Genomic DNA, 14,845 nt, shown 5'->3' with positions numbered 1-14,845 from the left:
GACACATTCACTCAACACTCATTAGCGTCTACTGTATACTGGAGCTAAGTCTGGGCATCTGGGATGGAGGAGGGATGGGATGATAGAAGGTGAGGACATCTGAGTGAGGGAACAGATTCAGAATACGTACTCCTTTCGTTTGACCGTTTATTCAACATTTAATGCCGACTGTATACTAACAGTAGTGCTGGACATCATAGCGGATAGGGAAGAAAAGGAATCAGAGCGGTACGTGTCTCCACAATGAAGGGAACAAACCCAGACACCAGTGATCTTAGCATTTGCTCATTCATTTACCACTTACTGAATGCTGGGCCCCTTGTAATGAGATGCGTCATAGACTCATCATAATTATGGTAATAGCTAATACTTAGAAAGTATTTACTATGTGCCTAAGTAGTGTCTTAAGGCTTTCCATAGCATGAACTCATTTAATCCACAACAAACCCATGAGGGTCATTATTATCCCCATTTTACAAAGGAGGAAGCAGAGGCATAGAAAGGTAGTGGGCTGGATATTTTTGAAGTACCATAGATTGTGACAAGGCCTTAAGTGTCAGGAGAAGAGTTCAGGACTTTGTGCTGTGGATGAAGAGGACCCCGCTGTGTGAGAAGCTTCGGGTGGGAGATTTGGACACACGGAGTCTGTCAGCCTGCTCATTTGACTTCCCTGGGTCGATTTCCCCTTATGTAAAATGGGCCAATTGATGAATTGGAGTGAAGATGAAGTTAATTAGTTCGTGGTCATCTTGGGAGGACTGAGCCAAAGTGAGGAGTTCTGGTTGCTACTACAGGGTATGAAAGGTATGTGTTTACAAGACAGTTGGAAGTTCAGCTGTGTGTGTTGTGTGTGTGAGCTATGCAGACATATGGGGCTGAGCAAGAATTAAGGATGTGTTGAGTATATGTGAAGGGTGTGCGAGGTTACAGCTGTGTGTGTGCCGTAATAATGTGTGAGTTATAAGTGTGTGTGCGTGCATGTGCACGTGAACATTAAGGTGACATGGATATGCATGTGTGTGAGTTATCAACATTGGTACAATACTGAGTGTGAATATCAGGGGTATGTGTTTGAGAGCCATTGCTCACCAATGCACAACAAAAAACATTTTTGGAGCCCCTTCTGTACACCCATTCCTGCTGAGGAAGATGGAGACAGTGGAGAGGAGCCTTCCTCTGCCTCAGGGAGTTCAGACACTCGTCAGGGGAATAGGAATCTGAGAATAGTGCCCCTAGGAAGAGGCACAGTCTGGAGACAGGTTCCCAAGAAGCCCGAATTCAGGCCCAGAGGAGCTAGAAATGTCTGTCCACCTGCAGCTGCTCCTGTCCCTAAGAGAGGGCACCACGGGCCCAGCACAGTTGTTTGCTTCCATTACTGGGCAAAAAACTGCGGAGCACACACTTTGAAACATGGGAAAATAACCCATTTGTGTAGAGTTCCCCATATGGGAAACAGTGGGATTTGGAATGCCAGAGAGAGCTTTCAGAAGGAGGAATAAGGAATGGCCAAAGCAAAGGCCTGGAGAGTAGAGGATAGTTTGGAATGTGTTTAACTTGGGGTCTATAGGAGCCTAGGGGAAGAAGAATGGAATCTGAAACTGGGGCCAGGGGGGAACTTCCTGGACACAGTGACCAAGGCAGCCCATGAGAGAGGGAGGGAGAGGACATTTCTGGCAGAGGTTATAGCACATGCAAAGGTACAGAGGTTGCCCCTCATCTCCTCCTCTCCTTAGAAGTGGATCAGGTGATCATCCCCTTTTTACAGATGAGGAAACCAAATCTCAGAGGAATTAACTCATTTCCCCAAGGCTATGGCGGAGGCTCAACTTGAACTCAGGCACTGTGACTCCAGACCCCACACTATTACAGCCTTATTTAAACTGGCCAAAGATTTAATGAATAAAGAATGAACAAATGAATAAGTAGATTATTCACCTGAAAATCCTGCAGGCAGATCTGCCCACTTCTTGCATATCTTCTGCCACCTCACCTGGTCCACCATCATTGCTCACTATGGGCAAGGCCCTACCCAATCCTGCCCCTATTAACCTCTCTGACCCCATTTCCTACCACAATCCCCCTCACTTTGTTCCAGCCACACTGCTACTGGCTGTTCCCTCTTCCTGGCACATACTTTAAAATATATGTATAGATTATGAAGTGAGCGTGACCCTTCGGGGAAGAATTGGAGTTCTGGGATTACCTCATCTGTAAAATGGAAATTATATTATCCACCCCATAGAATTGTTGTAAGGGCTGGATGAAACAATACATGTAAGTGGCTTACGTAAGTGTTGAGTACATTTATGGATCTGTGCTTTTACTATAGTCAAGATCTTACAGATTTGACAGGATCGCATCCCACCTCTTCCTGAACTACCTCATTTGCTCATGTGCAAACATTATTTGACACCTACTGTGTGTGTTCCCTGGGATGGACCTGTCTCTCTGTGGAAAGTTCTTGGGTGCAGCAGGAGACAGCCACAGGCACTAATAACACCAGATGGTTATCGTGGGGTTTGGCTGTGTCCAGAGAAGAGGGACGGGGGCATATAGACCAAGTGTGTGGTGGGAAGGGGGTGGACACACATCAAAGCTAGAGCTGCAGGGAATGTCTGTGTGGCAGATCTAGGTTTCTCCATGATCATCTGTGAGTATGTGTTTTGTCTGGGTGTACATGCTTGTGTGAGTTTCCTTGGGTCTCTGTATGTCAGTGCGTTGCCTGTATGTGTGTGCGTGTGTATGCATGTGTGTATGCAACATGCCCATGTGTGTTACCCTGGGCTTGTGTGTTTGTATATATACCTAGATTGTGTGTGTTCTGTCTGTACATGCTCCCGTGTGTTTTCTTACTTTTATATGCGTCTATGTGTATCCCACGTGTGTGTCATTCCCTGTGTGCCCCCAGGCCCCCCCCCTCAGGCCACCCAGGGCAAGGGTGTGCACACCGCCCAAATGTCCACCTCCACTTGTCTAATGCTGTCTACACCGCCCCCGCATCCTTCTCTCTGCCTAGCTGAGCCTGTGTGGACGTAGAAAATTGATCTCCCAGCGGGGCATTGCTTGTGACCCCACCCGTCGCCGTGAGGGGGTTATTTCTCTACTTTTATGTCTCCACCCCCACCCCAAAAATGCCTTCTATGGTGAATATCAACACTGGAAACAATATCTGCGGCGGGTCCTGCGTATGGGTGCAAGTGGGTGTGAGGACCAGGATGAGGTAGGGTAAGGGGGCCTGCCTGATGGCCGACCCCTACCCTCCAGACAAGCACCCCGCCCCCACTCCCCAAATTGCGCATCCCCTGTCAGAGGGGGGGAAGGGAAACAGGATGCGGCGTGGCGCGTGCGCAGTGCCGGATTCAGCACCGCGGACAGTGCCTTCGCCCCCGCCTGCCGGCGCGCGCCACTGCCGCCCCAGCACTGAAGGCGCGCTGACGTCACTCGGCGTTCCTCCGCAAACTCCCCTTCCCGGCCGCCTTGGTCGCGTCCGCGCCGCCGCCGGTCCAGCCGGACTACACCACGTGAGGTGCGAGATAGGGGGCACGGGCGCGACCATCCGCGTTGCGGCGGCGGCGACTCAGCGCTGCCTCAGTCTGCAGCGGGCAGCGGAGGAGTCGCGTCGTGCCCGAGAGCGCAGCTGTGCTCCAGGGCCCCGCGCGGTCCGCCCCCGCGGCTCCTGACCAGACTGCGCCTAGGACCCCCTGCCCCAAGCCGCAGCCATGAACTACCTGCGGCGCCGCCTGTCGGACAGCAACTTCATGGCCAATCTGCCGAATGGGTACATGACAGATCTGCAGCGCCCGCAGCCTCCCCCTCCGCCGCCCTCTGCCGCGAGCCCGGGAGCCACACCCGGTCCCGCGACTGCCACTGCCGAGAGGGCCTCCGTGGCCGCCCCCGTGGCCTCTCCAGCCGCCCCTAGCCCCGGGTCCTCGGGGGGTGGTGGCTTCTTCTCGTCGTTGTCCAACGCGGTCAAGCAGACCACGGCAGCCGCGGCCGCCACCTTCAGCGAGCAAGTGGGCGGCGGCTCTGGGGGCGCAGGCCGCGGGGGCGCTGCCGCCAGGGTGCTGCTGGTCATCGACGAGCCGCACACCGACTGGTAAGCCACTGCCGCGGATGTCTTCCTGCGGGCCTGGGTCCCCATATCGTTCCGCGATGAACGAACAATTATCAAGCAGCACTTGTGTGCCTGGCACCTGGCCCCCTTGCCCAAATCCATTTCCTCTAAATTATCATGCCGGGAGCTTCCTGTGTGCCTCGCCCTTCCCCCACCCCAACCTTCCTGCTGAATACAGGTAGCAGTTATCAGGCGCCTGCTGTGTACCTCCTCCTTAATCCCCCTCCCCAAAGCCTTTGGCTTCCATATATTCTGTGAACTGAATGTGTCCTGTCCCCCCCGCAACCCTTGCCCCAAAGACTGTGTCCTTTAATGGATCTTGTGAGCTTTTATTGAGTACCTGCAATACGCCTCATTGAAGAGCCCTTTCCAAAGGCCTTTGGCTTCAATGATTGTTGTGAGCATTTTCTGAGAGCCTAGCGTGTGTCCTGTTCTCAACCCTTGCCCTAAGGCCTTCTCTCTAATGGATCTTGTGGACAAGTATCCTGTCTGTGCTATGTGTCCCACCCCAGCCCGCTCCTCAAAGGCCTTTCAGTGAACATTGATTGAGTGCCTGCTGTGTATCCCATTCAAGCTTCTTGCCAAAACCCTCGCCTTTAATGGATCCTATAAGCCTTGACTGAATGCCTTCTGTGTGCCCCAACCCCAGGCCCTCTCTCTGAGGGCCTCTTTCTCCAAAGGATCTAGGAAGCATTTATTAAGTGCCTGATGTGCGCCCCATCCCAAAGCCCCTTCTCAAAAAAATCATTTTCCTCCCATGAGTTCCATGAGCATTTTTGAGCCTTCTGTGTGTAATTTATCTTCAGACCCTCTCTCCTCAAAGACCTTTTCCTACAATGGATCTAGAAAACATTTATTGAATGCCTCTTGTATCCCCCCTTCTCAAGCTACTTCTTCAAAGGCCTCTCATTTGGTGGATCCATCTAGCATTTATCAACTGCCTGTGGTGTGAGCTTTCTCTAAATGTATTTCCTACAATATATTCAGCAAGCATATATTGAGTGCCTGCTGTGTACCCCATCCCCAAACTCTTTCCCCAATGCCTTTTCCTCCAGTGGCTTCTGTCTGCATGTATTCAGCACCTTTTGCATCACCCAACCTTAGTCATCTCCCCAAAGGCCTGTGCCTTCAATTAATCCAGGACTCAGATATCTAACATTTTCTATATGCATCATTTCAATTACTCTTTCCAAAGAACTTTTCTTATAATCATTCCTTGGAGTATTTATGGAGCACCTACTATGTGCCTTCTCCACAAAAGCCTTTCCTCCCATGGATAGAGAATCAAGCTTACATTAAGTTTCTGCATCCCCATTGCCCTTCCCCAAAGGACTTTTCCTGCAAAGATCCAGTGAGCATTTATCAAGTGATTGTATGCCCATCCCTAGCCCCTCATCCGCAAAGGCCTTTTCTTTTAATGGATCCAGTGAGCATTTATTCTTTATCTGACTCGTGTTCCATTCTAATCGTCTTTCCCCAAAGACCTTTTCCTCCAATGGCTCACATTAGCATTTACGGAATGCCTTCTGTATATTAACACCTCTTTTCCAGAGTTCCTTTCTTCCAGTGGATCCAGTGAGCACTTATGCAGTGCCTGTTGTGTGTAAGGAGTACATTCCCCTCCATTACCCCTAGGAGAATGTGCTCCAATCATAAGGCCTGTCCCCGGAGTCCTTTCCTTTGATATATCCAGAACCCAATTTAGAAAAGCTACCCCTTTCCCACTCCCTTCATTACCCCTAAGATGTCGTGTCCCACCCTTAAGTCCATACTCCAAAGGGCCTTTAGTCTATTTAAGCTGGTAAACACTTGCTGAGCACCTACTGGGTGAGTCATTCTCAACTTCCTCTTTCTAAGTCTCTGGAAGTTCCCACCCCTGCCTCAAGAGCTCTCTCTCCAGGAGTCTACTTCAGCCTAAACTTATTGAGTACCTGCTGTTTACTGGTTAGATCACCCCTCCCCTCAGCTGTCTTTCTCTCTATTCAGAGCCATTTATTCATTCTACAGATATTTATTGCATACTTTCCATGTGTCAGAGTGTGGGAAGCATTTATTAAGCTCTACTATATACTAGGAAGAAACCTCCTTCAGCCCCCCTTCTTTCTAATCCCAACCACCAGCTGGCTTTTTCTCCATTCAATCCCACAGTCATTTAATGAGCACTTATTATATACTACTAAGAACCCTGCATTCAATGTCTCTTCTCCCGCTCCTCTTCCAGTCCTAATTCCCCCTTCAACATCCTGCCTTTCATACTACGCAATCCTGAAAGCTCAGAACATGCACCGTTTTCCATTTATTCTGGCTAGGCCTCCTCCCCTACTTAGTAGCCATCTCCCCAGGTGCCCTTTTCCCCCAATAAATCCAGAAGCACTTATTAATCTTTTACTGTACTCTGTTCAAATAACCACATTCCCACCCCTGCAGCAGGCTTTTCCACTCTTTTCACCAATCCATAAAGCATTTATTAAGTGCGTGCTGTAATTCCTTCACCAACATCCACTCACCAAGGTGCTTCTTCCTGGCTAAAATTCTTCCACTGAAGTCAGCAAACATTAATGAGGACCTGCGTGGATGTCAGTAACCACCCTCCTTTGGACTCTCCTTCTCCACTCCAGGCGGGTTCTCTGCTGCTTTTTTTCTTTATTCCACCAAGCATTTATTATCTACTGAATACTAAAAAGTCCCTTCCTCTTTCCATAATTGCAACACCAATCTTTTCCATTTTGTTCTAATCTGTCCAGCAAGCATTTATTGAGCACCTGCTGAATTCAGTGAAAGACACTTGCCTTTCCCTGCAACCCTCGCCCCTTCCCTTTTACATCCCAGAAGCCCTCCTTTATCCCATCATCCCCTCCTGTCTTATCTTCTATTCAGTCTGGCAAATATTATTTAGTGTCTACTATATATGGAGTGTGGTAGACAAAGGGAGAGAGCCTATGTACACCAGGCTCAGTGTGGGGAACAGAGACCTGCATCACCAACTTGCAGACATTCAAAACCATGCAAGCTTTAGGGATTTGATCCTGGAATAAAGGAGGAGCTGTGCAAGCTCTATATCAGAATGTACACCTGAGTACGTGCAGTCTGACACCTTTCCCACCAAACCTCACCACTCTCATTTCTTCCTGGGTCGTGATCCCTCCAGGGTTTAAAGTTGCAAATTCGGAGTTGAGACTCATCTCCCCTTTTTAGAGATAATTTAGTCCATTGTTTTTCAAACTGTGGGTCACCTTTTAGCTCAAGACCAGCATTTCACTTTCTTCATAAAGTAGAGTAAATAAAAATAGAAACTAACAGAGTATATTGCACATATGGAGTTGTTTAGTGAAACTGTTATTCCAATAAAATCTATAATTGATAATGGATACTATATATTATATATGAGATATACTGTATAATTTGTTAAATGATGGCTTTATAGTATATAATACATCTACCAGGGTTCTTCCAATTGTTCATGGCATAATAGAATGAAAAGATAATAGGAATCTTTCCATGAACTTTTTGAAGTACCCTCATATATGTGTATGTTTTTGTTCATGTAGTGGAATAAAATAGAATAGGACATATCTGACTGCATTGCCCATAATAAAGGTGATTGTTTACTGAAACTTTCATTCAAATTATGTGTATATGTATGTATGCATATGTGTGTGTATAGTACTTATACTATTCATTCTAGATACATATACACATAATATGTAATATAAAACATTTTATAGTTATATAAGACGTATTCTGTTTTCTCATATTTGCTGTATAGTGTGTGTTTTAATAATAACATATATTACATATATAGGGTGGGGTATTATGTAAATGTGTATATAGTGGGTTATATAAACCGTATGTCTTATTGTGGCTGCTTTTCTTAGGTAGACTTCCCTGCAAGCGGCCCCCAAGACTGTGAGATTTGCATACAGGAGATTTATTGGACAGAGCTCTTGGGGACAACTTGGGGCGGGCCAGGGGGGTGGGGGGTGGGGTAGTGAGAGAAGCAGGACTGGGCACAGGGAAAACTTGAGTTGTGATGCAACCACAACAGTGGCCTCAGCCAATCCTCTGAGGAGCTCTGGTGCTGGGATGGCCATTCTGAGTTGTCCTAATTGAGGTAGGGTAGCCATGCCTTTGTATACCAGCATCTGTCCATCATAGGCTGTAGACTGCCACCAGAGGAGGCATAATCTTGGTGAGGCAAAGCCCTGCTGCAGAGGCCAACTCCCAGTGAGGGACACAACTGTGAGCCTTCAGCAGCAGACAGTCCCAGAAGCCAGGGGTAGATGGAAAGGTTTGAAGGGGGAGGTAAGGATCTGAGTGGTGCCCACAGTCTACCCCTTGTGCTCCCCCAATTCACTTGCTTCTTGTAGTAAGTTCCCCGCACTGGGAACAGCATTTCCAGGATTCTAATTGGTCTTGTTTTCTGGGAGAAACTTGAAAGGGCATAGTAGTGGGACGAACTAGTCTCTGCTGCTGCAGTTGATTTCAAGACCATAAATGATATTCATTGTCTCCTTCCTCTGTTATGCATTCTAGATTCCCCTCACCTTCAACTAGCACCTCTGATGGTCTTGGTGGCTTACCTGGTGGGTGATCCACTCCTTCATCCTTGAGGGATCCCTGAGACTTTAGTCCCCATGCTGTTTTCAGGCTATGGCTGCTGTACTTGTCCATTTTCCATCAAAGTTGAGCAAGGAGTACAAACAGACGCCCAAGTGGATCACCTGGGTGCTAGACAAGCTCCTCCATGCCCTCCGCTGTGTACCAGCAGCTCTACCTCCTCCTGACGATCAGGGTCATGTCATGTCCCCTGCCAAGAGAGTGATTCTTCTTCATATCCCTTAGCATGAGAAACCTGAAGTGTCTAGGTGGCAACCATAGCTTAGAGTTTAATGGGATTCTTGCTGTGTCCCCTGGTAGCAGTGTTCCCCCTTGGAGAACCAAGACCTCTAACCTTGCAGAGCCCTGAGGGAACAGGAAGCATAGATTCCAGAAGTGGATCACCGGGATTGATGCTAAGCTGGGCTACTCCCACCTTAACCTCTGGGTTCCCAGACCCATGTATTCTACCTATTAGGAACACAGCACATACAATCGTCATTGGTTTAGGATTTACACTATGTTTTGGAGGATGGTGCCCACTCTTGCATGGTATCACCTGCAAGCTGGGGTCTTAGCTGTGGCTGCAACAAATTCTTCCATCTTTCTGTCAGGCCAGCAGCTTCTGCGTGCCGTGGTATGTATGTCATCAGTTGATTCCATGATCATGCGCCCACTTTTGCACCTCCTTTACTTTTCTGTGAGGTGTGTCCTTTGGTTTGATGCAATGTTATGTGTGGTCCCATGCTGGTGGATCAAATATTGTGTTAAGCCCTTGGACAGTGATGCTGGCTAAGGTCCTGCAGTCAGAAAAGGCAAACCCATATCTGGAATGTTCCAGTTAAAATAGATCGCTACTCTTTCCAGGGTGGAAGGTGCCTGATGTAATCAGCTTGCCACAAAGTGACTGGTTGGTCTTCTTGAGGGATGGTGTCATATCAGGGACTCAGTGTTATTTTCTGTTGCTGGCAGGTTGGACATTCAGCAGTAATGCTGTTGGCCCCACACATAGCTTCTATCTCTGCTGTTCTTGCCACCTCATTGATGTGCCCATCTGCTAGCTCTGGGGCAGCTAATTAGAGAAGCTGGCTGACGTCATCTGGCTGACTCATTCTGTTTACCTGGTTGCCCAGTGCCACTTCCATGGTGGGTGCTCTCTGGTGGGTGTTAACACACAATACAAAGATCTTCACTCCTCACTTTTTGCCCACTCCCTTCTGTCCACCCACATTTCCGTATCCCAGACCTCCTTGTCCTGATCTTCCAGTCTTTTTCCTTCCAGATCTCTGACCAGCCAGCCAAGCCATTCCCACTGCCCATAAGTGAATATATATACTAATCTTGAGCCACTTCTCTTTCCACACAAAGTAGATGACCAGGTGCAGAGTCCAAAGCTCTTCCTATTGGGGGCTCTGCCAGTGTCTTTCAAGGTCACTCAAGTGGGGCTATAGTGTAGCAACTGTCCATGTTTGCCTTCCACCCACATAGCAAGGCAACCCATTTGTGAACCAAGCTTAGGCTTGTTCCTCTTTCATCAGCTGGTCTTAAGGCGTCCCCTTAGCTGAGGGCGAGGTACCAGCACGACACTTGTGGAAGACGTGGGGATCTGGGTTACCTGCTCACACGGCTTGCTTGGTCCTGCATGGGCTCAATCCTGACTGCTGAGCCATTACTTGGTGGTCTGGCAGGGCCCCACTCCTATTGGGCAGTTCTGGATGCATGGCCACTTGGTGCCCCATGGTCAAGCATTCTGTTTCTATCAGGGCCCAGTACTGCAGCGGGATTTGTTTCTCTAAAGACATATTCTCTGCTGCAGATGGCATTGGCCTCACTCCAGAACCCCGAGGGCCACCCACTTGGGCTTCCCATAAGCTCCACATGGCATCTTTCCCCACTACTGACACCTCCAGTATCAAGGATCTGCCAGATCATATGGCTTAAGTGGCAGGACTGCTTGCACCACAGCCTGGACCTGCTGTAGAGCCCTTGTCCACTCTGGACCCCACTCAGAGCTGGTAGTTTTACATGTCACCTGGAATATAGGTCAGACTGATATTTCCAGGTGTGGAATATGCTGCCTCCAGACCATGAAGAGGCCTACAAGGCATCGTGCTTTTCTCTTCACGGTGGAAGGTGCGAGATGCAATGCTTTGCTCTGTTATTTGGCAGGGCTGTCCTGGCGTGCCCTGGACTACTGGATCCCTAAAAATTTTACTAATGTGGCAGGCCCTTGAGTCTTTGTAGGGTTTGTCCGCCACCCTCTGGAATGCATGTGTCTTATCAAGGCAATATGCTAACCATCTCTTGCTCATCTTGCACAGTGTGATATAGTCGATACAGTAGCGCAGTGTGATATTCTGTGGGATGTCCAGATGGTCTAGGTTCCTCTGGACTATACGGGGGGGTCTTCAAAAAGTTCATGGAAAGATTCATATAATCTTTTAAATCTATTTTTCCACAAACTTTTTGAAGTACCCTCATATTATGACATGGAATAGGAGAGATAGCATAGCCCTATGGCAAGGCCATCAATGAATATTGTTGTCAGTCCGACGTGAGTGTGAACTGTTTCTCATCCTCTTTTTTTCTTTCTGTTTTTGGCAGCTGGCCAGCACAGAGATCAAACCCTGGACCTTGGTGTTTTCAGTACCATGCTCTAACCAACTGAGCTAACAAGCCACTCTCATCTTCTTTTCTAATCAGAATAGAAAAGAGTGCATTTGCCAAATTGGTGGCCACCTGCTACACCTGAGATCTCATTAATCTGCTCTAGCAATGACAGCATGTCCAGTATGGCAGGTACAATCAAGGGTACTACTTGGTTGCACTTGCTGTTGTCTATAAGCACTCTCCAGAATCCATCCAGCCTCTTTGGGGCCAAACCAGTTAATTCAGTGGAGATAAGATGGAGCCAACACCCCTGTATCCTTTAGATCTTTCAGAGTGCCACTAGTTTCCACCGTCACCCCTACGATGCATACAGTATTGTTTTGCATTTGCCATTTTGATCAGGGAACGAGGGTGTGTGCCATTTCAGAAGCTTCCATTTGGACTTCTCTACTTCTTTAGCTCTTACCCCCAAGCCAAGGAACCCATATAGGGGTTCTGACCACTACAAAGTAAATCATTCCAATTATGCTTTTGTTAACTGGGGAAGTGACCATTGGGTGGGTCTCTGGACCCAGTGGACCCACTGTGAGCAGGACCAGTGCCAGGACTTCATTTATTACTTTACCGCTTTTCAATATGGCTAGTGCCAGTCTCGCCAACATATTCCTTATTGATTTCATAAGTTGGGTATATCCTCTGGGCCTTCCTGTAGGACATAGTCAGCTGATGGGTTTTCCAGATTTAAGTAGTATGTCTACTCTAACATGTCTGTTTCTTTGAGCCCTTTGCTCCTTCCCTCCACAATGGAAGTTCTGGCATTTCTGCTTCGTTTAGTGTGGGCCTCTGTTTTCTCCAGGCTTTCAAGAGTCATCCTAGCAATGTGTTAGTAACATCTCCTAGGGTCCTTGCCAGGATTTTAAGTTCTGTATCCTGGTAGAGCGCTCCAACTTCCTGTTCCACCCCCTTGATCCATTGTCCTCAGGACCCAGTCCCATGTATACTCTCCCAGCTCCTGCCAATGCATATTAGCCAGATTCCTCAGCTTCTTTTGTATTTTGTTCCTCTCCTTCCTTTGCAAGCCTAGAACCTCTCCAGTCAGAATGTGCTAGGATTCAACCCTGGTTATTGATCTGGTTTCCAGGAGGAAGGTGGGGGTGGATTCTGAGAGGCGAGGATTGTCTTATAAGGCACCTACTTCAGTGGAGGCCTCTGCATTATCTTCAAGCAGAGGGAAGGTCTCTATAACAACAAGGGGCAGTTGTCTACTTCTGCAGACCCAGTGGGTTCAGGTGAGCCTGTAAGTTCATGGTGTTTAATTGCATCTGTCCAGACATCCTCTTCCCAAGCCTCAGGGTCCCACTCCTGTCACGTTAAGGCCCTGAACATGGTGTAGGAGATGTGCTGGGCCTGAGAATTCAACCTTTTCTGAAGGTCTGCCACACTTACAATGAAATCCTCAGCCTGGTCTGTCCTCTGGTTGTGGGATATTAGGGTTCCCTTAAATGCAGCCAGGGAGGTCCTCTGGCTTCCACATTTTGCCTTGAATTGCTGATGATTCACCCTGAGCATGTCAGATCTTTCTTCAGCTACTCAAGGCATAAAACCCAAGTCTGGTTACCATTTCCCTCATTCCTTCTAAGTGCCAGGAGTATTTCAGCAGCCCATACATTTCCTTCCACTGGAATCCCATTACAGTCCACCATCAGGAAAAGTCACTGCCGCTCCAGAACCCCATGGGCCTGCACTGTGATTCCCCTACTCAGGAGAATAAACTCCATGCAGCATCTTTTCCCACTACTGACACCTCCAGTGCAATGGGTTACGCCACCTCCAGCGTCCTGCTTGTGTCACAGCCTGGACCTGCTGCTGAGCACTTCGCACAGCTGCAGGATGTCAAGGGCTATCTGTGCCCGACCTCCCACCGCTGACACATTCTCACTGCCATCTGGCTGCTGGGTGATGCAGCTCCAGACACAGTACAGCCTTCCTTGTAGTTTGACTTCTGTGGCCCACTGTTGTGTTCCCTGGAAACAGACTTTGAGACAGAGATTTGCATGCAAGAGGCTTATTGGGAGTGTCTTTGGGATCGACACCTGTGAGGAGGGTAGGGTTCAACAGAGGCAGAGGCTGGCCCACATGCGATTGCATCTGAGGCCTCAGCTGATCCTAGGGAGGCTCTGGAGCTGGGACGGTCCTTCAGAGTCAGCCCAGATTGAGGCACGAGGCTGGGCTTTGCACCCACTCGTAGCCCAGATATAGGCCATGGGCTGCCCTCATGAAGTAAATGTAGCCTCCGCCAAGGCAGTTCCCTGTGACAGAAGATAGTTCCCAGTGAGGACACAGCCATGAGCTGTCAGCAGCTGCTTTTCAAGGTACATTGGCCGCAAAGAGGAGGCCTGAGCAGAACACCACAGTATCCACTACACTTATGGTCAGAAAGGTTTTAAAAACAGTAATATACACTCGTCATCCACATTCATCAGTTTATAGGTGAAAATGTGCAGGTCTGAGAGAGATTCTCTTCCAATGCTTGTTAGGGGACAGTGTCTGTGAAGATGTGTGTGTGAGAGAGAGACAGACAGACAGAGAAAGGAAAAGGAAATAGCTGTACTTTGGATCTCTTGCATATGTCAGTGAAGTCACCAGCGTCCATTAGTGCGGTGTGTATGTGTCAGAGACCCTGACTGTGTGCATGTCAGTGAGCGGTGGCCCTGGGAGTGTCCTTCCCTTCATCCCTTTCCATGAGGAACCTAACTGGGGATGACCTTCCACCCATGGAGAAGCCTGTCAGGTAGAAATTCAGGACCTAGGGCAGGAGGCCAGAAGAAACCAAGCCCGGCTGGGGATAGGCCTGGGGACGTGCCTACTGACTGCTGTTCCGACTCCTCCCCCTCCTGTGGCTTCCCCTCATCCTCAGCTGCATTCCTCCCCACCCCCCATCTTTGCCACTGCAGTGTCTTTGGAACCACTCCAGCCTGCACCCCTTAATCTGCTGCTCCTTTTCAGACACAGCTGCCCAGCCATAGCTGTTGTGTCCCTCACAGCACACAACCACACATGGTGAATGTGCCCCTCCTTGGGAAAGGGCCAGAGAGCAGAGAGATGCTTCAGGCCACACAAAGCATACTTCATAGATTTGTATTTCCTGAGGTTCTTTGCCATTTACAGACCTTCATGCTATTTCAAACTATGTCATAATTTACATAGCACTACTCATTTTGTCGAGCTTTTCAAAAACACGTACAATAGCAGTGTGATGAGTAGACTAAATGGTAGGACATGCCTGCTCCCTGTGGTGTAAGGACATATTTTACAGTTTGCAATGTCTTTTAACATTTATGCACCTCCGTGAAGATTGCAGCAGACAGCATCATTCGCAAAGCACTGCTGATTTTTTCAAAGTATTTCAGCAATTATAAAGCACTTTATGGTTGCTCTAGTAGCACTGAAGGGGAAAGGGGTCAAGGGACTAGCCTGGGTGTTGTTTTTCTTTCCAAGATGTGAAAGATGTGCTCTGTTTGTCCT

General features: G+C 48.4%; 1 protein-coding gene across 2 annotated transcripts in view; it reads left to right on the top strand.

Annotated features, from left to right (window-relative positions):
• Window positions 1-3,719: 3,719 nt before the first annotated feature.
• Window positions 3,720-14,845, top strand: part of SYN1 (synapsin I) — a 41,156-nt gene continuing 30,030 nt past the window's right edge. For both annotated transcript variants that reach the window (XM_063082967.1, XM_063082968.1), the window contains exon 1: window positions 3,720-4,096. In XM_063082967.1, the coding sequence (XP_062939037.1) occupies window positions 3,720-4,096 (377 nt within the window). The remainder of the gene's footprint in view (window positions 4,097-14,845) is intronic.

This window comes from Cynocephalus volans, chromosome X, assembly GCF_027409185.1.
Source record: "Cynocephalus volans isolate mCynVol1 chromosome X, mCynVol1.pri, whole genome shotgun sequence".
NCBI classification, from domain to species: Eukaryota; Metazoa; Chordata; class Mammalia; order Dermoptera; family Cynocephalidae; genus Cynocephalus; species Cynocephalus volans.
The sequence above is the reverse complement of the archived record's forward strand: the minus strand, read 5'-3'. Positions and strand labels throughout refer to the sequence as shown.